Source organism: Carya illinoinensis, chromosome 16 (genome assembly GCF_018687715.1).
Source record: "Carya illinoinensis cultivar Pawnee chromosome 16, C.illinoinensisPawnee_v1, whole genome shotgun sequence".
Taxonomy (NCBI): domain Eukaryota; kingdom Viridiplantae; phylum Streptophyta; class Magnoliopsida; order Fagales; family Juglandaceae; genus Carya; species Carya illinoinensis.
The window spans coordinates 24,839,908-24,862,140 of record NC_056767.1 but is presented as its reverse complement, the minus strand read 5'-3'; the positions used below and the strand labels follow the sequence as shown (position 1 = coordinate 24,862,140).

The following is a 22,233-nucleotide window of genomic DNA, read 5'->3' as shown; positions in this document are numbered from 1 at the left end:
GTCATGTAAATAATATAATAATGCGTTCTATATATCAGCTTGCAAATAGAAGCATCCATTCAACTTATAACATACTAAATCCAATAAATGAGGTTTCTTAAGATTCAAGCATATTTTTTAAATATCAAATAAACAAATAACTTGCGACTTTATAAATAGATTTTTTGGAAAACTTTAAAGAAATTCAATATGGCAAAATTAATTTGTAAAAAGCTTTGTATAACCTAAATATGGCTTGCAACTCTTCAATATAGCATAAAGCTTTTCTGGCTATGCATTATTTGATTTTGTAGTTATGCCAAACTCCAAAGACTTGTGTTCAAGTCTCCTTTTTCTTTTAAGTCTTTTTCCACTCTATTTTTTCTTTGATTCCTCTTATTCAACTGTGGAAAAATATAAAGTTAGGAAAATGGTAATTTCATAAGACTAACATCTACCATTATTATAAATGACCAATACCTTCCCAAACTTCACAGAAAAATACCACGCACTCAAAATCACTTTTTCTTTTGAAAAATCACCATTTAATTAAGGTATGCACCATGATTTTCCTATGGACTATTTGCACACTCTAACCTCCTTCGCCACAAGACGAATAATGGCCGTGTTCGTGACTTTATAACAAGCAATACCCAACTCCCACTATAATTAGCTAGCTATATGATGCATGTCTGGGTTCAATCTTGAAACGTCCGATAAAGTGCTAGCTCTCCCACTACGCTACAATTATTTTCGTCTGAGAAATTAAGGAATGAATTGAGAAAGTATGCAGAGATATATGAGTAAAACCAATGGTTTCTCTTTCTTATGAAAAAAGGCCAAGAGCAGTCTCATAAAGTTGTATTTTTGTTTTTTTTTTTTTTCTTGGAAAGCATTAATAGATTATAAAAGGATAACATATAGTGCTATTACAAACCGAAATTTACAGAGCCAGGCTAGTGCTAGGTGTCTTTTTCCCTGTAAAAGTCTAGTAAACATTGAGGTAATTTGATAAGGAGTATGCAGTCAAAAGTATTGTTTGTTGTGACCCACTGCCTCAATTGAAGCGCCCATCGATCCTGGTGCCGATGAATTTTCTAAGCAACTTTGAGAGGACTTTAGTAAAGTTGTGATATAGGATATTGAAAAAAGACCAATTGGAAGAATTTGAAGGGCATTTGATGGCATTTGTGACCACTTGGCTCACAAGGGTGTTATTGCTATAGCGAGAATCCAGCAATTGTTATTTATTTTAAGGGAAGTTTGGATAGTGAATTGAGATGAGATGAAATATTTTTTCATCTGCCGCTCAATAATTATCTTTTTTTTTTTTCCTACGCGTGCAACAGTTTCAAAGAAATTCTTAGCGTTAAAACACGAGAACTTGCTCCCCACTCTTTTGAAAAAAAGCCAAAGGCACCTTTATTATTTGCCCTTTTTATCTTTTTGATAGTCTTTGTCTGCTTCTTTTTCCAAAAATTTCAGTACTCTTATTTTAGTGAGAATCATGTGTAGACTGAAACCTGACTTTATTACCCACACGATCATGTGGGATTTTCAAGACAACTAACTTTGATACCATTTTCTACCACATTGTGCTCACCCCAATTACCATACGCATTCAGAAAATTTTATACACCATACTGTCATTTTATTTTCATCTTATTATATAAGACGTGACACATTAATTTATAATAAGATGGTGATAAATGTGTCACATTTTACACATTTATAGCATTACTCTTTACACAACTCATTAGCAAGACTGGCTTGCAAGGAAATCACCTCTGCAACGGGCTTTCACTTCTAGCTCAGAATCACTCTGTAATGCATACCCATGTTAGGCTATGTATATTTATATTTGATAAAACTATCTTGCTTGGTTACATGGTATTAATTTTTGAAATAGTTCGCTAAGGGTGTTCACTTTTTATTTTTCTTGACAGTTCTATGCATTAATAATAATTCATGTCTTTCTTGTCTCTGTTTTTGCTCAGCGGCACAGCCCATTGGGTACTTTTGTCGAGCCACGAGCTGGTCTATACACTGCACCCAAGTTTTCTGTAATTAATTGTGGGGGAAGTAGCTGGCTAGCAGCTTCTTTCTCATGCGCATGCGTTTTTATTATTCTTTCTTGTCTTGATCATTATGCTCCCACTAATTAGTTAATTAATTGACCCCATCGATCATCATATTAATTAAATATATTATTTTCCTGTTTTGCGACCTACTTCTTTGATCGCCTTTATCTAATCCAATGACATGGTGGGAGTCACTAATCCATCACAATATCATGTCCCATTATCTATCTATAACAATATTCAAAATTTAAATTGATATTATTTTTATTGAAGTTTGAATTTTTGACCAATCACGTTGGATGAGTGCGTGTATTTATGTATAGAATTGCTTATATCAGATTTTTCCATAATAAAAGAGCATTTAGAGCCTTTTCAATACAAATTCATGCAGCCATGCCTTTGATCAAAGTCATGTCTCATCCCACTTGCCAAACTTGTCCTTAGTGCCTTTTCAATAGGTATTCATGCAGCCATGCCTTTAATAATCCAGCAATTGTCTGTTTTAGGTTCAGTTTAGATAATTAAATGTGATGAGATGAAACAATTTTATATTTCGATCGGCCACTCAATAATTATCTTTTTTTCTACGCGTGCAACATTTTCTAAGAAATTCTCAGCGTTAAACACGAGAACTTGCTCATCACTCTTTTGAAAAAAAGCCAAAGGCATCAAAAGGTAAAGAGCACTAGTCCCACAAGGCACCTTTGTTGATTTCCCTTCTATCTTTTTTATAGTCTTTATCTGCTTCTTTTTCCAAAAATTTAAGCATTAGTCTTATTTTAGTGAGAATGTGTAGACTGAAACCTGACTTTATTACCCACATGATCATGTGGGATTTTCAAGACAACTTTGATACCGTTTTCTACCACACATTGTGCTCACACCAATTACCAGTTGCATTCAATACAACCCCTGGCTTTATGAGTGTTTCATCAAGGCCCATGGATTGCACCTTTAGACATTCTTCCACTTTTACACAACTCATTAGCAAGACTGGCTTGCAAGGAAATCACCTCTTCAATGGGCTCTCACTTCTAGCTCAGGATCACTCTGTACTCATGCATACCCATGAAGATCTATCCACAATAATCCCAGTTCTTGCATTCTTTGTCAAAATATCTTTATTTTGGATCATCTCATGATCAAGTACTTTCAAAATATGACTACATAAAAATCCAACAAATTCAAAGTATTTACAACTCCATCCGCCCAGCTTCCTCCTTCTATCGGCACAACATATTTCAATTTTTACGAGGAGATGGAGATCTAACTTTCTTGACAAGTCAATAATAGAGAACAATGTTAGGGCTTGGTTACATGGTATTAAATGGTATTAATAATTCTGAATTAATTCATGTCTTTCTTGTCTCTGTATTTGCTCAACGGCACAGCCCATTGGAATTCCACCGGGAGGTGTAATCTTTGTCTATAAGTTTGTGATTCTGTTTAGTGGTGTTGAAACTAGATATTGAAATGTAATATTGCCGCACCGAAATTAAATGAAGCGTTGAGTTTATCTCTACTAATGGTGTAAATGAGTCAAGTTCGAGCGAGCATTGAATAGTCAAATCTTGTTTGTTTAACTTTTATTTGAACACTAGTTCAAGGCGAGTTTGAGCTTGTTCACGAATTTCTTTATTTAGATAAAATAAATTATTTATGTTAATATTATAAATTTATCAACAAATTTTGATTAACGAATTTTGACTTTTGCTGATATTTTTATACATTGTATATATACGTATATCAATGATTATTATGTATAATACGAAATCAAGTAACATGTTTAATATTATGAGCTTATGTGATATTCCATATAATAAAGATAAAGGTACGTGGTGTATAGGATCTCATATATACAAGTTTTGTACGAATTGGACCAATAGGAGTTGTATAATTTTATAATTGATCATAATCTCGTGTTCACAAACGCCATTTAATAAACAAATCGAGCCAAATTCAAATTTATTATTATAAATTTTATTATTATTATTATTATTATTATTATTATGAGTGGATTAATTGCATGGGTGCAATTAAGGATGAACAGAAGAATAAAGCTCTTTTTTATTATTTTAAAAAAAAAAAAAAAAAAAAAAAGAGGCAAGGGGTCATGCCCCTTATGTACTTCTTTAATTTGAGGACGCAAGATCCAAAAAGTGAACCAGCTTTGCTCTGTATAATTTGGTCGCCATCACAATTGATCTTAATCTTGTATTAATGTCACATTGATATTGTCACTTTTACCATCTTTCAGTGATGAGTCTTCCTCTTTTTCTTTTTGATCGTCTTTTATTTGGCTCTGTCACATTGTGGGGAGTGGACCGATCGACCACAATTTCAATCAACTGATATTTTAAGAATTATGAAAACAAAAAATGGCAATGGATAAAGCATAAATGTATGGATTTATTTCTGTTCTCACTATGCCATGGTGATTAGGGCATCCACGTTTATTTTAGAGAAATGATATTTGTAATTATAAAATATGCACACCGCTCACTTCTTTGAAAATAGTAAATAAATATGGAATATATATTAAAAAATTAATTTTTTATTAGTAAATTTCACTTTTTTTCAAAATGAGTGCACAATACTTGCACAACTCTTGATTGTATTCAACATTACTATTTAAATTCTTAATATGGTGTAGGTGAACTTATTGTAGCATTTAGTTCCCGTTTGGATATTAAACTGAGTTAAGTTCTTTATTAATAATAATGCGTTGAGATGATGAAGTGAGTTTTGTGAGGCGCACCTAAGATGAGTTTAAATATTAAGATAAGTTTAGATGTATTTATGAGAAGTTGAAAAAATGTTGTGAGTCCCGCGTATAAAAATGTATTAAGTTGAAAAATGTGGTAAGTTTCACATGTAAAGAGATTTTGAGTTGATATAAATTTAGTGATTTGATAATTGAGTGATGGAATGTTAAACTCAACTTAAAATTAAACTTAACTGAATTTATCTTAATTCAATCCAAGTTCCAAACGGGCCATAATAACAAATTGATGCGTCGGTTCTTCATTAGAGGATGTAAAAAGAGCTATTTAAACCAGTTCCTGCTTTTAGTCTTCTTTTTTTTAAACAAAATTAAATATGGTTTCCATTTTCTTTAATTCATCAAGTGGATGGTATGTTTACTCTCTTCTTATATTTTTTATTTAATTTCGAGGGTAATACTTTTATACTTCCTTTATTATTGAAATATATTTTTTTTTTATTTGTTGAATTTGGATTAAAAATTTTAGAACATGACCTTTATGCATAATTTAAAAAGAAAATAAATTTAATCAATTATCGTAATTATGTAATTTAATTAAAAATAAATTCAATTTTATAAAACTTGACCTTCTTTTATTATTTGAGTCAATTAACCAGTTCTTTTATTTTATTTATTTTACAGCCCTAACCAAAATAAATACCACCTATCGTGAAGTCTTCTTCTAAAGGAAAAACAGAGAAGTAAAATGAAAAGATAGTAATGAGTTTTGGGCAATATAGATGAACAGACAAAATGAGACACGAGACTAGGAATCTTAAGGACAAAAGTCAAAACAGTGCAGCACATGCATGCGCTCAATGACTTTTCACAAACGGAGGACTTTGATTACCCAGGTGTTTCCAACTTCCTCAAAAATTCAAGAGCTCGATAGAACTTAATTGGTTAAAATGTCTAAAATGCCCACCATCACCAACTCTAAGAAACAAGACGTGGCCTGCAATTTCCATCTAACAATCTCTTAAATTGAAAGAATCTTTGCTAGACCACTCAACAAAGGGCAATTCACCAATCCCAACTTACTAGAAAAGTGTTGAGTATTGATCTGTTGTACATTAATACATCCTTTAGTTGCTGAGGAACCAATAGAAACAGTAGTGCTTGGTGGCAAGGAATACTGTCAACTAGCGTTTCCTCCTAACATATGAATATGAAAGACAGTAATGCTTAGTGGCAGGAAATATTGGCGAATAGATGTCCATTTCAGGATCAAAAGTGTTTATGGTAAGTTTAGGCAAAGACAGTAAACAAAACTTTTTTCTTTGATAATAGAATATTTCATTACTGACTAAATCAACTTCTAACATACCAAATCCAATAAATGAGGCTCCTTGGTCCTTAAGATTCAAGCATATTTTTTTAAATTCAAATACACAAAATAACTTTAAAGAAATTCAACATAGCAGTAATTAATTTGTAAAAAGCTTTGTATAACCTAAATATGGCTTGCAACTCTTCAATATAGCAGAAAGTTTTACTGGTTATGCATTAATTTATTTTGTAGTTATACCAAACTCCAAAGACTTGAGTTCAAGTGATCTTCTTTTTAAAGTCTTTTTCCACACTGTTTTTTCTTTGATTCATTCCTCTTATGCAATCACATCGGTGGAATCCATGGGATGATAATTCAAAAAAATCCTTGGAGAATAACCAGTTCACATTCTTATGGCACAATTCAAAGATAAAATTGGAAGATTTTCAAAGACTTTAACGAATATGCGACATTAGCTGGTTAAATCTTGAAACGTCCAATAAAGAGCTAGCTCTCCCACTGCGGCCATTATTTTCGTATGAGAAATTAAGGAGTGAATCAAAAAAGTATGCAGAGATGTATGAGTAAAACCAGTGATTTCTTCTGAAAAAAGGCCAAGAGCAGTCTCACAAAGTTGTATTTTTTTTTTTTCTCTAGGCAAAGCAATAATAGATTATAATAGGATAACATAAAAGCTAGGCTAGTGTTGAGTGTCTTTTTCACTGTGAAAGTCTCGTAATAATTGAGGTAATTTGATAAGGAGAATGCAGTCAAAAGTATTGTTTGTTATGGCGCATTGCGCCAATTGATACCCCAATCGGTTCTTGTGCCGATTAATTTTCTAACCGTCCAACTTGGGAAGGATTTTAGTAAAATTGTGATATCTGTGAGGATATTGAAAATAAACCAATCGAAAGAATTTGAAGGGCATTTGATGGCATTTGTGACCACTTGGCTCCCAAAGTTCCAATTTTTTTGGTTGTTACAGGAACGTGGGTGGGACCTAACTTGTTGGCTTCTTTCTCATGTTTATACGAGTAATGCTACATACAGTCACTTTTGTGTACTCCCTGCGCACTCCACTAATATGATTGGTTGGATTAATTTTTTTAAATATACAACCAATCATATTACTGGAGTGTACAAAGAAGTCCACAAAAATGACTGCACATAAAATTTTTGATTACCATGTGACTGAACCAAATAAGAAAACCCTCTGCTTGTTTGAAGCATGCACATGAAACTGTATTCTGCCCCATTAAAGCTCGAGATTTTAGAAGTTATTTAAATTATTCATGGCTAACTGAATAACGAAGACTCTGTAATGTATCCATGCTTGTACAGTAACATGTTGTGTGCATATCTGCATATGTAGAAATATAATAAAGTAAACAGATAGCTCTATCTTATCTTTCAACTTTCTACCGTCAGATCAGTTAGTCGTGTGAATGTTCTACTTCGGATAACAAAAGCAAGTGGTAGGGTTTTCACATGTTCCCCATGAACATGAGATTCTAACTGTTGCATTCTCCTAACAGGGGAAGATCTATTAGCTATTGCAGCAGATCAACCCTTTCGATTTCCCGCTACATTCACATTTGTTGTTAGAGCATTTTCAGGTAATATGATAAGAGATTGCCGGCTTGATTGTTATGAATTGTAAGTGCTGCATGAACCTCAGACCAGTTTTGGATGGCATTGGAAAGGGCCTTGACCCTCGATTTGATATTACTGAGATTGCCAAACCGTGAGTTTGATCTTTGCTTCTTCCAACTCCGAGATTTAGCAAGCTAGATATTCCTTGTTTCTGACATGCCTTTAATGCTTTACCTCGTAGCTATGCGATGGAGTTGTTAAAGGTTTAAGGAAGCTGGGTTTGAAGTTATCCTGAAGGCAAACTCAGAACTCTCTTGACTTATTAACAAGGATAGCTTTCAGCCCCCAACGAGGAGTTACATTTGTAATTTGTAACAATTCTGTGGTAGATGTCGGCATTGTAGTCACCTTTAACGGGATGAATGTCTACTAATGGTGTATAATTTTGTAATATAAGAAAAAATTGTTCATTAAAATGTGCTTCTTTTTTAATGTTTCTGCTTTGATTTTATAAAAACGTTATGGTATCGGTGTATCACATCACTTATTTTTGTGTCTATCTTAATTGTTAGATCTTAGAGGCAGTAGTACACCAGAGAGTAAAGATGATTGTCACAATATAAATATTCAAAATGTTTGTAATAGACCTTGCGCCATTAAAAAAAAAAAAAAAAAATTCAGAAACCTGCAAGTTTTACAAGTTTTTAAAGTAAGATCACCCTTTTGTAGGTGATCAGAGGAGGGGGAGCTTTGTGAATTGCCATGATTTGGTGGAAGAATTAGCTTAAGGGGAATCCACTATGAACATAATGTCAAACTAAGCTTCAATATGACTACTTTTTGGCCTCACTAAACTTTAAAAAACAAATGTTTGGACTCCAGCCACAAAATGATCCATTGAAAGCAAATTTACATTACAAGGAGATAAATTATCTAAGGAAAAGGAGATAAATATTCACAAGCTGCCAATATTTATATCCACAAAAAATTTTTTACAAGTCGAGTCACACAATGCTGCCAAAAAATCAGCTGTCGCCTGTCTAGTCACATGGTGCTGCCAAGAAACATGGGCATAGTCTAGTCAATAACATTGTACACTAATAGTTGACCAGCACACTATCCTCGTTCATCGTCATCCGAGACATCCTTAGTATCCTCAGCCTCCATCTCTTTAATTAACTCGGATGAAAGTTCTGAGAGCATTATAAAAGTATGGTTTGGCTTAGCATTTATATAATACACACAGGATGTTAACGCATCAAGTTCAAAATTTCATACCATTAGTCCTTTCAACGTCAACGCTATTAAGCATAGTTGATGACTCACTTGTGCATTGGGGGGTCTTTTCAGTCGAATGCTTCAATTAGGCATAGTGTTAGAAACACTAAAACAGAATATTTTAAAAAATAAAATAAAAGGCATCTACCTGGCCAGTCTCTTGAAATCATCTCAACTCTTCCAGATTACTCGATGGAGGGTTTGGCATAGTCAGTCCAACAAGTGGCATCGAGGGATGCTGGCATTAGGCACATTGTTAGAAAGCCTCAAATGCACATACGAGAAATTTAAAAAATAAAAATGACATCTACCTGGCCATTCTCTTGAAATCCTCTCAACTCCTCCGGATTATTCAGCAAAGGGTATGGCATAATCGGTCCAATAGGTGGCATATATGGATGCTGCATTTATGCACTGTGTTAGAACGACTCAAATGCACATACAAAAATTTTTTAAAAAAGATTAGAAAGGAGATCTACCTGGCTAGTCTCTTGAAATCTTCTCAACTACTCAAACCAAGGGTATGGCATAGTCGGTCCAACAGGTGGCATTGATGGATGCTGCAATTAGGTCTTGTGTTAAAAAGCCTCAAATGCAGATACACAATTTTAAAAAATATATATATATATATTTAAAAGAGGGCATCTACCTAGCTACTCCAATGGTACATATATGGATTTGAATATGTATTTAGTGTCATCATAAATGTCGGGTAGTATGGATTTACGGGACTATGATAGCCCTATAATACAACAATAAAAAATATGTTAACTAAATAGAAATATCGGACACTCCGAGATATCCAAATGACCAATGTGTATCATACTTGGGTCGATGAAATCAATGTAGAATACCTGGCTGGCCTATCATCTTCCTCTTCACCCATCAATCTGTTACAACTAAGAATACACATACACAAATTCAAGATCTCTTAATTGTAAGAAGGTAAGATTTCCATACCAGTAGGATTGTTTATCGATACCTAGAATGATGCCAAGAACCATTTTAGCAACAGTACTCATCTAAAAACAAAAACAAGCTATTTTAGCAATAACCTCATAAAAAAGACGTGTAATGTGTTTGCGAAGTACATACTGCTTCTTCTCAAAAGTCAAACAACCCATCAAAAAATGTGGAGTAGTGAGTCTAGTATTATGGCATCATCAGTGGTCAAAAGTCATAGATACTTGATTAATATATTTCCTTTCTTGAGAGTTGAGATCATCATATTAGCTCTCTCCACACGAGCCTGTTAGCTATAGCTACTGCTCTGTTTATAATCATGGGCATTTCATGATCTCTTTATTTTTTTAGCAAAGGCAGGGTCTGAACTAATGCTCCTGCTGGACTGTTAGGCAAATGCATCGTGGATTAAGACAAGTGAAGAACCCATTTTGATAAATAAAAAAAAATAAAAAATCCTTTATTTGATCTAAAGAAGAAAGTTTGGAAAGGGAGACTCGGGAAGATTTACCAAATTTGCATGTCTGCAAAGCCAACCAATTATCGTAAAAGTAATTAGATAGATGTATGTATAATAATAATCAGAATTGTGTCTCGAGAATGCCCAAAGCATGCATTCTCCTAGCCTAGCTAGGGTTTATGCAATATATAAATTCATGCTGCAATAGTGGAGGAACCTCTATTTAGCTGTGTGGTATAATGCAAACCAACGCCCCATTACACTAGCTGCATGTGGGGCCAACATATCTCCATTATGGTTTCACAGCCCAAAAGATCCACAAACATTGTCAAGCCTTTAAAGTGAGATTTTTATGTGGAGTTTGTGATCTCCTTCCCCAACTTTTATCTGCAATAATAAATCGCCTAGTACTACAGCTTGAGTATACATTGGTTTTTTTTTTTTTTAATTTCTTCAGAACTATGCTGGAAATCATTTGAACACACCAGAACAAAGCTGGAAAAATGCTAAACTGGCAGAAAATGCCTTGAACCGGAAAGCAAATGTCTTAACAGAGTTGAAGGAGAAAGAAGAAAGAAGAGGCAGACAACAGATTAAAGCTTTGTGGAAGATGATCCCTATTTGCATCATGTGGTGTTTGTGGCGGGAGAGAAATGATCGGACCTTCGAAGACCAGGAAAGATCGCTGGAGGAGCTTAAACTCTTATTTTTTAGAACTCTTTGTAGATGGGCCATAGCTGTAGATTTTAATGGCATGGCCCTTCAAGAATTTCTTGCCTCTAGTGTGCCTACCTAAGTGGGGCAGTAGAGTTGTAATTCAGGCTTTGCCTTTCTTTGATCAATAAAATTGTTTATTTATCAAAAAAAAAAAATCAAGAAAGTGAGAATCTTGTATTTTTTTGATCCTGCAAGAAAGAAGAAAGGAAAGAAATAAAGAGAGAAAATCTTGTATTTTCTGATCTTTAATTGAATTGACAAAAGAAAGAGTAAAGTTGAAGAGGGATATACCAAAGAAGAAAGAACTCACTGCTAGAAACTGCAATATACTTAGAGGCTTCTCTTTAGGCAAATTTTAACTGCAATGTTAACTAACAAGTGAATTCATGCTAAGGCTTTACTGCAATGTTTAACTGCAGTTAAACATTGCAGACCAAACTGTAATAACATGGCAATGAATCATAACATTGCAATTTTTTCAGTTAACATTACAGATCTTAGAGGCTTCTCTTTATGCACTGCTAGAAACTGTAATATAGCTGTAGGAACAAATTCGCAGCATACGTTAATAACAAAGTATAGAGGTAAAATAGCATGGTTCCATGCGGTAAAATGCAACAAAAAGTCGTATCACCTTGGGCAACTCAAGTTAGGAAATTTCACTGGGTTTTCTTGTAAATCATTTACCCGAAAGATTCCATTGGCTTGTGGCAACTGGCTAACATAAAAATGAGTTTTCTTTAAAAACAAAAATTATGGGACAAAAAGAACCAACCCATATGAGATATTTGAGAATTTGATGGAAGGGGTGAACATACAAGAAGAAAGCACAGTTTTTTTTTTTACCTGAATTGAGATGGGCAGTGGTGCTCGGAGTTGGGTTATCAGCTGTCGAACCCCCACAATTCCCCATCTGAAACTAGCTTCTCTCCTCCTTTAGGGCCACACAAAACGTAGTTGGTTCTGTTGTGGCTCAGTTTCCTTTCTTGATATTGATGATAATTCAGCATTCTTTGCAACTTCTCCTCTCATTTAAATAAGCTTTCTTCTTAGACCAATTAAAAGAGCTTTGTATGTGAGCCTGCTTGAAATTTCTCTCTCTCATTCCACTCTCAAAACCTCCGACTCTTATCTCTACCTACACAAACGAAGTCACATAAAAGTATCGCCGACACTAATTGCTCGGTCCGAACGTCTAACAAAAAAAAAATGGCCACAACTTCGCACTGAAATGCAGGCTAGAACAATGAGTTTTCTTTAGAAACAAAAAAAGAAAAATCTGAAACATTTCCATTCAGAAAGCTAAGGCATCATACGAAAGAAGAAAAAAAAAGATTTTGAAAGCAAAAGCTAACAAAAGCAAATTTTGGACAATACCTTGTGGGCTATAGATGCATTTTCAATCTGTAAAAAAGAACAACTCGTTGGCGGCGATGAAGCTTTCTTCGGAGGTTTAGAGAGAATGCGGAGGAGGACGCTGGCACGGCTGAGCTGTTATGACCTCTGTTGGTGGAAGGGTAGACAGGGAAGAAGTGACTGTCGGAAGGAAGAAGACTTATCTTCGCTGGAGGTTCTGCGAACTGGTTGAAGAAATGAAGGGGATGCTCAAAACGCACGTTTGGAGTAAAGGAATAAAGTGCAGCGCACCGTTTGGGGAAACACTTGAAGCGCACGGTTCAGTTTAATATGCATTAAGTTCAGCTTGTATTTGGCTTTTTATTTACAGTCTCTAGTTGTTATTTCCTATGTACGTGTTAGCATCCTAGTGGAGACGGTTGTTACGCCGTAGAGCACTTGAGAGAGTGGATGTTTTTTGAACTTGAATCTGTGTACATGTTTTTTGGAAGAATTTGTATATGGCCTTGGCATGGCTCGCTCTCTAGAGAGAGAAAGAGAAACAGATAGGTGGGTTTCCCAGGGTTTTGACAGGGTTCAAGTGACAACCTGGGCTGCACTCCAGTCAACGTGTTACTGGAGCAAGCATGTCTTAATAGCTATGGTTATGTAAGAAGGTAAGACAACAAAACAATTAATGGATGGATGGAAGAAAATAATCAAAACATTACTTTGCGTCTGCCAGCACTTTTGAATAATATCTGCAATGGCAGGATCCGTATCATATGGAATGTCAAGATGCCGATGTTGAAATCCAACTGCACCAACAACTTGCATTGGATTCATTCCCCCCCATGGTTGTTGCAACGAAGAGAGTTTCCACAGTATGACCCCAAAGCTATAAATGTCACACCTGCATATTGTATTACATGATGTAATTGTAATTAAAAGCGTCTGTCCAGGGTGAGAAACAAGATACTGCCTCGAAAAAGGCTTACTTTTCATTTGCAGGTTCATTTCTTAGCACTTCTGGGGCCATCCACTCAGCCTGAAGGAGTGCAATACAAGCATTAACTTATCAATACCAGTTTCAAGGGTTGCATACTTGCAATCCAAGACACAGAAACAAGTCAATTATCAAGGAAGCAAAGCATATTGCAAGATGCATGAATACACAACGGGCATGACAGAAGACCACAATATTTCGATTTTCCCAGATAAGTCAGTTCATTTAATGGATATAAACCACAAGTTCCAGAGCAATATCACCAACCACCTATTGCAGTACCCACCCTTTTAACATTTCTTAGGGAAAAAATACCTTCTTAACATTATCATATAAATTATATGGTTGTCTCAAGTACCACCAAATGCAGCCACCAAGAGTATATATGCTGTTCAAACCTTTGGTGAGAAGCGAATAAACCTTTTCATTTTACTCGTGAATATAATTTTTTGTAAACAGTAAGTCCACTTGGTAGAGTTCTCTTGTAGGGATTTGGGAAAGTTGAGAGAACATGTGACTTTGCTGTAATGCATTGATCAATATTAGTTCGGAGCATTCGCCACATCAAAAAAAGAGATTTTAATTCTTTCTTTTGTTCTTTCTTAATCACCACAAGATCTACCAGGTTTCTCTGTATGGCAGCAAAAAGGATAGATAGTTCACAATAAATGCAAGAAATGATGTAATATGAAGTATAGTACAAAACAGTGTTTCACCATTGCTGGAAACATATCGAAGGTGTGTAGAAACTAGATGTAGTCAAAAAGAATATATCCAGCACTGAGACATGAATGTGATGCATTACCCAAAAAAAAAAAAGAACGAAAAAAAAAAAGGCTGGTTCAGTATGAGAAATGAAGGATGAAAATTGTAAATGACTTACTGTCCCTGCAGTTGACCTTGAAGAAAAAAATGTGCTATTCTTTATCCGTGATAAGCCAAAATCGCACACCTAAACACGCAGGAAAGTTCACATCAAGCTGGATTAGGCATGGAAGATACATGAAATACATTGGGCAAGCTCAGTAAAGAGACAAGACACCACCTTCACAACCCAATGCTTATCAACTAGTAAATTTGGAGACTTCAAATCACGGTGCACTATTATGGGAGAGCAGTAGTGCAAATAATTCATTACACAGGCCTGAAAGTTCAATCATCCAAAACAGACATTATTTCCAGCAAAGTTACAAACTATAGCAAACAGCTGACTGGAACTGGAATAAAGAGCAGGAATGACAGAATCATACAGCATAAAGGGCCATCCTCAAGCACCTACTTTCATCTAATTGATCGTTAAGCCGGTGAAGCAACCTATACAAACTACCTCTGCAAAATATAAAATTAAAAAGAAAATAAAAATAAAAGAGAGAAAAAAACTAGTTCTTTAGCATAGTAATTGGCATAAATACTAAGATACATGAATTAACTTGTCAAGTCATAATCAAATAGTATCATACGGGCAGAGCAACTACTTAGCTCTAATTCGATTTTAGAAGTTATTGACTTATTTGGCAAGCCGTGTTGATTTTCTAGAGTTCCTAAGGGTGGAGGATACCACTGTGTGCTTAAGTCTTTATTTCTGGGATTAAAAAAAAAAAAAAAAAAGCCATGAGTTGGGAGTGTTCTTTCTGCCATAAGAAGTATTCTTTATGGGATTTTCCTGCCACATTCTGTGTAGGCATTTCTGTTCATCAATATTTCTTTCTCCAAAACATGATTATTGTTTATTTGTCTACTGTGATAAAGCAAACTTGAAACAGCAACATGAATATACTTCTCAGGAAAATTTTCCATTAATAGAAACTGAACTTTCTTAGATCTGTTTTCATGAAAGTATTTTCTTCTAGTTTCCAAAAGCCCTACCATTCAAGAGCCTCTTTTGAAGCCATTTCATTGGTTGTGTGTGTCCGTGTGCCTGTGCGTGTGTGCGCACGTGTGTACAAGCGTGTGCTGTGTTACTTCAAGTAAATCAATGCCTGATACGAAAAAGGAATAATCGCCTACTATGTAGCTATAGCATACTGATTGACAAGTCAGGTTACTACTAAGGGCTTTTGTTCGTAAGTTTAAAGATGGAACACGTTGTCTTCCATAAATCTGTGATAAGACCATAAACGACTATGGTCAGAGCAAGAGAGTTTGCATACCTGGGAAGAAATTCAGTGACAAGGAATTCACTAAAATTCCAATATTTCTTCCACGCATCAATCCCTTATATTAACTTGAAAGTGGTTTGCTACATTTAAAAGGCAGTAAACAATTGCAAGAGAAAAGCAATATTACTTGCACATCCATTTTTCAGATAGCAGTCAGAAGTTGCAACAACTTGCATCAGTCTTTTGAATCATCTGCAAGCTTTGAACAAATAAATATTCATCAGCCTATATGGCTATATAAGTATATATATTCATATTCTCAATCAGTAAAACAGAGGATTTTATTCTTCTATACCGATTTCTGTATTTATATGGATGTAAAAGCATCCTTCCACTTCTTCATCTTTACCCATGTCATGCAATCGACGATCTGACAAGAAGCAAATCCATAAATGAAAATATAAATAAATCCATAAATGGAAAAAACAAACACGAGAAAGGAACAAGATATACCAACATATGGAATTTAAAAACTAAACATAAAAGTATTATTATGATTCGAGCTATTCCTAATTATAGGCATATTTCTAATTGGCATTGAGACAAGGCCTTGGAAGATGCAATTTTTCCTTAGCAATTGTCATCCTGCTAATCTTAACAAAATCAGAGGAACAATATCTAGTTATGTAGCTGTTTTGGAGCCTGATCACTTCTCAACTTCAGGAATTTTTCAATTTGAAAATAAAAAATTGCATGTTCGAAGACCTTCTCTCTTTGCTTGAAGATTTAGAAATCTTAAAAAGGACTTGTTATGTGGTTATGCAAACCCAACGAGAACCAAAAAACCACAGGAAGAATAGTTAGATAATTAGCATACCAACCAGAATCACAGTATGCAATAGGAGTGACGGGATCTCTCCAATGCCACCATTCAACATTCAAAGCACCTTTGGTTCAGAGCGAAGACAAACTTATCTTTGGATTTATTCCTCCGTTTCTGTGTCATAAAGGTATTTGCCATTAATTTGAACATAAGGGATGTCAGCTATCTTGCGCCACTCTCCTCTCTGATCTTTCTTGCAGCGTTCTTCCAGCAGAGGACATCCCTCGATTGCAAGTTTCTGTAGTGAGGGAGGTAGGCCATTCTTTGGCAAGGACATCAACTTTTGGCAATTAGAGATATCAAGCTTTAGGAGTGAGGGAGGTAGGCCATTCTTTGGCAAGGACATCAACTTTTGGCAATTAGAGATATCAAGCTCTAGGAGTGAGGGAGGTAGGCCATTCTTTGGAAAGGACATCAACTTTTGGCAATTAGAGATACCAAGATTTAGGAGTGCGGGAGGCAGGCCATCCTCCGGAAAACACGTGAGCTTCCTGCAGTAATAAATCTGGAGTGTTTTAAGAGAGGTAAGTTTTCTTAAGCCCTCGGAAGACAGGCATTCCAGATTCGAGAATTCTGAGATGCGGAGGCTTGTTAGAGAGGCAGGCAACGTCATCTCTGGAAAGGACACCAGCTTCTGACATCCACCAATTGCAAGATGATTTAGGTAAGTGAATTTGTCCAGCCCCCAATCGAACAAGGCTTGAGTGATTTTAATATCATGGATCTTTAGTGTTGTTAGGTTTGTGGGAAAACCTTCTTTGGGAAATGATAAAATGCTCGGACAATTCCGTATTTCCAAATGTTGAAGAGAGGTGAGGTTGTATATGCCATTCTGCAGTCCCTGCATTCTCTCACAATTAAATATAGAAAGCGCTCTCAGGTTGGAAGGGAGGAGCAACTCTCCACCATTCAACAATTGAAGATTTTCACAATAGGAGATGTCGATCTCTGTAAGAAACGAGTTATGATGAAAACTCTTGGCTACTGACTCCAGCTTTGGACAATTGGTAATACAGAGGTATTGAAGCGTGGCAGGTAATTCTCCGCTTGATGTTAAGGATTCAAGGGATGGACAATCCCTAACTTCCAAGACCACAAGAAGAGATGTGATGCCACTACTGCAAGTACTGTTGTTGTTTGTATCATTATCATCCTCCTCCACCAAATTCCTCATACTCTTGCAGTTTTCTATATATAGCTTCTTTAAAGTTGGAGGCAGATGGCTTCCAGCAAAATGCGTTAGTGAATCACAGCGTACAATTTCAATAGATTGAAGACACGTGTTGTTGTACATCAATGCAATGGGTAATGATTCCAAGGCTATGCAATTGCTAATACTAAGAGATGTGATTCTGAGTTGGAGACGCTCTTGATCAACTTCTTCCGCCACCAAAGAGACTAGTTTGGGACAATTATCAATTTCAAGACTGCGCAGAAATGGGAGATGTTGCAGTGATCCCATGTTGTCTGACCATAAATTTGTCAGCTCCTCATGGTCTTCAATAGTCACCTCTTCTAACTTTGCCAGCCCTTCCATATCTGCCAGCCCTTCCATATCAAGCCCTCCATCAAAAATTGGTGAAAGTGATCCGGAGAATGTCATTGATTTGAATGCAACCTTGCTTCCACACACCACCCCTTCCATATGAACAAGTCCTACGGATCCCTCGATGTTAAATTTGCATTTATCTGGAAAGCATGAAAGTGAAACCACCAACTGCTCACAATCAATTATCTCAACTTCATTTAGTAAAGGAAGCTTGTTTGGCAACTCCCCTAATAGTTTCGGACAGTTACTAAGGGTAAGCTCACGCAAATTTGGGAATTCTTCGCAAGGACTCCAATTCTCCCACTCCTCCATGTCATAGAAATGCAAAGTCTCTAAGGATGGCAAATACTGCCCCAATGGAGGTAATGATGTGCACTTGTAACAATTTTTTAATTTCAAGGACACCATATAAGGAAATGAAGCAGATGTTAACCAATTAGGAAATTTTGTACCACCATAGTTAATTATATTGAGCATCATCAAAGCGTCGTGAGGCCGTAGCCCATTTAGTACCTCTAGTTCACTTGTCGTGTCTTTTGACTCATCAATGTCCCTACTCCATTTCAAACGCAACGCACTAATTTTCGTCTTTTTAATTAATTCAGCATCCTTTGCATCATTCGGTTCAATCACATTCTCTAATCTTGAAATGCAGAGTGTCCCTCTAAGATGCTTCAAATGTCCAAGCTCCTTTATTCCAAAGCAACTGTCTTTTCCCAAAACTAGATTAGACAGTGTTCGAAGACTAGTTAATTTACCTATCTGCATAGGCATTCCTTCCAAACTAGTTGCCCCTTTAATGTTGAGGTGGCACAAGTTAACCAAGTTTTGAAACATTGAAGGTAACTTCTTTAGACGAGCACAATACTTCAACAACAATGTTTGTAAGTTATAGAGCCTAGTTATTGATTCTGGCAGGAGTTTAATTAAAGTTTTTGAAAGGTCAAGGTACCGTAGATGCTTCAAATCACCAATAGAATCCGGTAGCTCCGTTATGCAGTATCCATTGAAAGATAATACCCTTAAACAACGTAATGTTGGAACAGTTTCAAAAGGAACATGATGAGCCAAATAGCAATCACCTGGATCTGGTAGCATGAGAGGTAAGAATGTACGTAAACTTGTGAGTTTAGAAAAAATCTCAAACTTTTTAGTTGCATCATATTTGCTTCCCAAATAAGATGAGTGGCGTGCCTTCTTTGGAATATCCCCATTCTGAGTACCCCCAACTCTATCTTCCATTCTAAAGCACGTATTGCCTGCAACCAACTGAGCCAAATCATTGATGAGGTCATGCATCACAAATTGTGATTCATCTTTACGTGACTTTTGGAAAAATGACCTTGACAACAAATTGTGAAAATACTCCAAACCCAAATCTTCCATTCCCTCTTCATCTTGTAGGGGTTGAATCAGACCTTCTGCCATCCATAGTAGAACCAACTCCTTCTCCTCAAATTCATAATCCTTTGGTAGTACTGAACAGTAAGCAAAGCACCTCTTCAAATGTGAAGGTAGATGATAATAACTTAACATAAGAGCGGGAACAATTCCACTTCTCTCTTCCGGTATATCCCATATCTTACTTTTCAAAACTTTGTCCCACTCATTGTGGTCTTGTGTACCGCGCAAGACACCTCCAACAGTTTTTACTGTCAATGGCAAGCCTTTACACCTACGAACAATTTCCTCACCAATATCTTTAAGGTTTGGATGCGCACTGAAGTCTCTTGCATCCAATGCATGTTGGGTAAATATGGACAAACAAGCTTCATTCGACAACTCCTGCAACTGAAAAGGCTCAACTTTAATGGTTCCCATCAATGATGATACTTCTTGAATACGAGTTGTGACGATAATACTACTTCCAGGAGCCCCAACTTCAAAAGGGGCACGTAGGCGAGTCCAATCATTGTAGTTCTCGTTCCAAACATCATCAAGAATTACTAGAAACTTTTTCCCACGTAGTTGCTCCTTCAATTTTTCTTGCAACCAATTTAGATCTTTGCCCTCACAGTTTACCGAGGTCGAAGACTGTAAAATTGTTTTGGTAACTGCAGCAACATCAAAATCTTCTGACACACAAGCCCATGCTTTCAGATCGAAAAAGCTCTCCACTTTTTTATCATTGTAAACAAGCTGGGCGAGGGTTGTCTTTCCAATACCCCCCATACCAACTATAGGAATCACATTCACTTTAGTAAAGGCATCACTATGTTTATCACTTATCAATAATTGAAGTACAGCCTCTTTGACTTCCTCCCTACCGTATATGTAATCTTCGGTCACCACAGAAGTTGAGGGAGGTATCTTTCTTTTGCTTGGCCTCGGACTAGAATTTTCCTTCAAATTAAGTTGATCTTTTTGGGTCACGAGATCATTAAATCTAGTATTTATTTCCTCTATCTTTGGCCCCAGCCTAAACTTGGTCTTAACAGCACTTGGAGTAAAACTAGTACAACAAGCAGGGACGAGATTTCGTACCTTACTAGCGCTAGCCTGACTTTCACCGGCCATCAACTTGCGTTGCAAAGCTTTTGTGGCGAACTCATCCAGTATATCTTCCACGTCATAGGCCAAGTCTCTGAGATCATCAAGCCAAGCTTTCACTGTCTTTTGAGTCTGTTGCTTCTCCTCTGCATCATCAAGCACGTCTCGAATTCTTGTCAACGTTTTGCCCCACTTGTCCAGCTGTTTGCGAAGTCCCTTTAGGCGAGCAAATTTCAGCAACTCGGGAGACGCCAGTCGGTCAAACAACACATCAAGGAATGCAGAAAGAATGAGCTCTGCCATTGTTTTCGTCGGAGAAAGTATGCAAAGATCAGCAAAATGTACGTTCAGAAGAAAGAAGTCTCTGGTTTCTTCTGCCAAAAAGCCAAGAGCAGTCTCACAAACTTGATGTCTTCTTTCTCATGTGCTCTTATAGACGCCATGGAATAAAAGTATAATGTGCTTCTGATCTACAAGCCATGGAAGGAAAGTATCATGTGCTTAATTATCTGCCCACCATGAAAGGAAAGTATCATATTCTTCTAGACGATAGGGGACGAAAGTATCATCGTGTGCTTTATTTCTTTCTGTGATGATTCTGCTTCTTTTTTTATCTTAGAGTTAGAATCAACCGATATTTTAAGAATTATAAAACAAAAATTACACTTGAAAAAGTCTTGAGTCTTTATTAATTTGATGTTAAATATATGAAAATCTATATGTTCTGGATCTATACGCCATGCATGGAAGAAAAGTATTATGTGCTTCTGATCTACAAGTCATGGCCGAAGGAAAGTATCATGTGTGTAATTCTCTGCACAGTGCACACCATGGAAGGAAAGTATCATATGCTTAATTCTATGCACGCCATGAAAGGAAAGTATCATGTCGTCTAGACGATAGGGGAGGAAAGTATCATGTGCTTTTTCACACCATTGAAGGAAAGTATCAAAACCCAAAACTAGTAAATAGACGAGATGGAGTCATGTTCTTATACAAAAACTCCAATGGTGCATTTAGATGGTTATTTGGGGATCCAGTAGGATTTGGATTTGGGTCTGTAAAATCGAAGTTCTTGTCTATGCCATGTATTAAAATTTGGATTTGGATCTCAATTAAAACTAAAGAAGAATTTAAACTTTTCAAAATCGAAACCTAAAATTCAAATCTAAATATAAAGTATTCTATCCAAGCGTAAGCTAGCATCGTTTGGTTATATAAACCATCTTAACTAATCTCATCTCATCTTATCTAATTAATGGTAGTCACTTCTTTAATCATTAAGTTTAAAAAATAAAATACATGAGCGATCAACTTGAGAGGACAAACTCAAGCGAGATAATATTATTTTCCTTTACGAATTGCAGCCCAGTCATTGTATGGAATTACCATCAAGACCAACTGAAAGCTTCAAATTAATGCAATTCTTTTGTAATTGGAAAGTTTATACCGGCCTCTTAAAATGAGTGATATCAGAGTGTGACAAAATCTCAGATGAAGATTATCATATCTAAAAGCTATTGATCATGAGTCGTATTATTGATTTTTAAATATAATAAAAATACTAATATGGGAAATGCTACTTCAAAAAATTTAATAAATATTAACTGAATTGAGTTACAATCGTCTCAATTTCTATAACTTGTAATCATTTATTTAGATCGTAATTTGGGAAGAAAAAGTGAAAAACTGTGTATCAAAAAGGCCAAGCACTGTACGTAAAGTAATGGAGTTAAGGGTGACTCCGGGTTAATCATGTGCAA

General features: G+C 35.9%; 2 protein-coding genes and 1 long non-coding RNA gene across 8 annotated transcripts in view; 1 reads left to right on the top strand and 2 right to left on the bottom strand.

Moving 5' to 3' along the window:
- The window catches only part of LOC122299116 (putative disease resistance protein RGA3), a 28,163-nt gene extending 7,135 nt beyond the window's left edge, over positions 1–21,028 (bottom strand). Inside the window, exons 1-3 of one of the 6 annotated variants that reach the window (XR_006239593.1) lie at positions 16,426–21,028; positions 15,904–15,978; positions 15,735–15,800 (exon numbers count right to left, since the gene is read on the bottom strand). Coding sequence is in view for 2 of the 6 variants with exons in the window: in XM_043109081.1 (XP_042965015.1) it covers positions 16,532–20,773 (4,242 nt within the window). In the remaining 4 variants the exon portion in view is untranslated. Of the gene's footprint in view, positions 1–15,734; positions 15,808–15,903; positions 15,979–16,425 lie in introns of those variants that run through there. The other 5 variants (XR_006239591.1, XR_006239592.1, XR_006239590.1 and 2 more) reach the window with 5 other exon arrangements.
- Positions 7,484–8,276, top strand: LOC122299119. The gene is made up of 3 exons (XR_006239596.1): positions 7,484–7,713; positions 7,781–7,841; positions 7,932–8,276. It is a non-coding gene; the product is annotated as an uncharacterized LOC122299119 (long non-coding RNA).
- Positions 12,545–15,714, bottom strand: LOC122299118 (probable serine/threonine-protein kinase SIS8). Its single transcript, XM_043109087.1, has 5 exons — positions 14,700–15,714; positions 14,495–14,593; positions 14,333–14,401; positions 13,442–13,491; positions 12,545–13,356 (listed from the first exon to the last, which is right to left on the bottom strand). Exons 1-5 carry the CDS (start codon positions 14,712–14,714, stop codon positions 13,077–13,079), a joined length of 513 nt encoding a protein of 170 aa, XP_042965021.1. The 5' UTR covers positions 14,715–15,714; the 3' UTR covers positions 12,545–13,076.
- Positions 21,029–22,233: the final 1,205 nt, after the last annotated feature.

What these genes read in the sequence shown, in the direction of transcription:
- LOC122299118 (XM_043109087.1), bottom strand. An exon ending in ATAAGCATTGGGTTGTGAAG is followed by an intron (nt 14,402 to 14,494) that starts GTGGTGTCTTGT and finishes CTGCGTGTTTAG; the next exon opens with GTGTGCGATTTTGGCTTATC. An exon ending in AATGAACCTGCAAATGAAAA is followed by an intron (nt 13,357 to 13,441) that starts GTAAGCCTTTTT and finishes TACAATATGCAG; the next exon opens with GTGTGACATTTATAGCTTTG.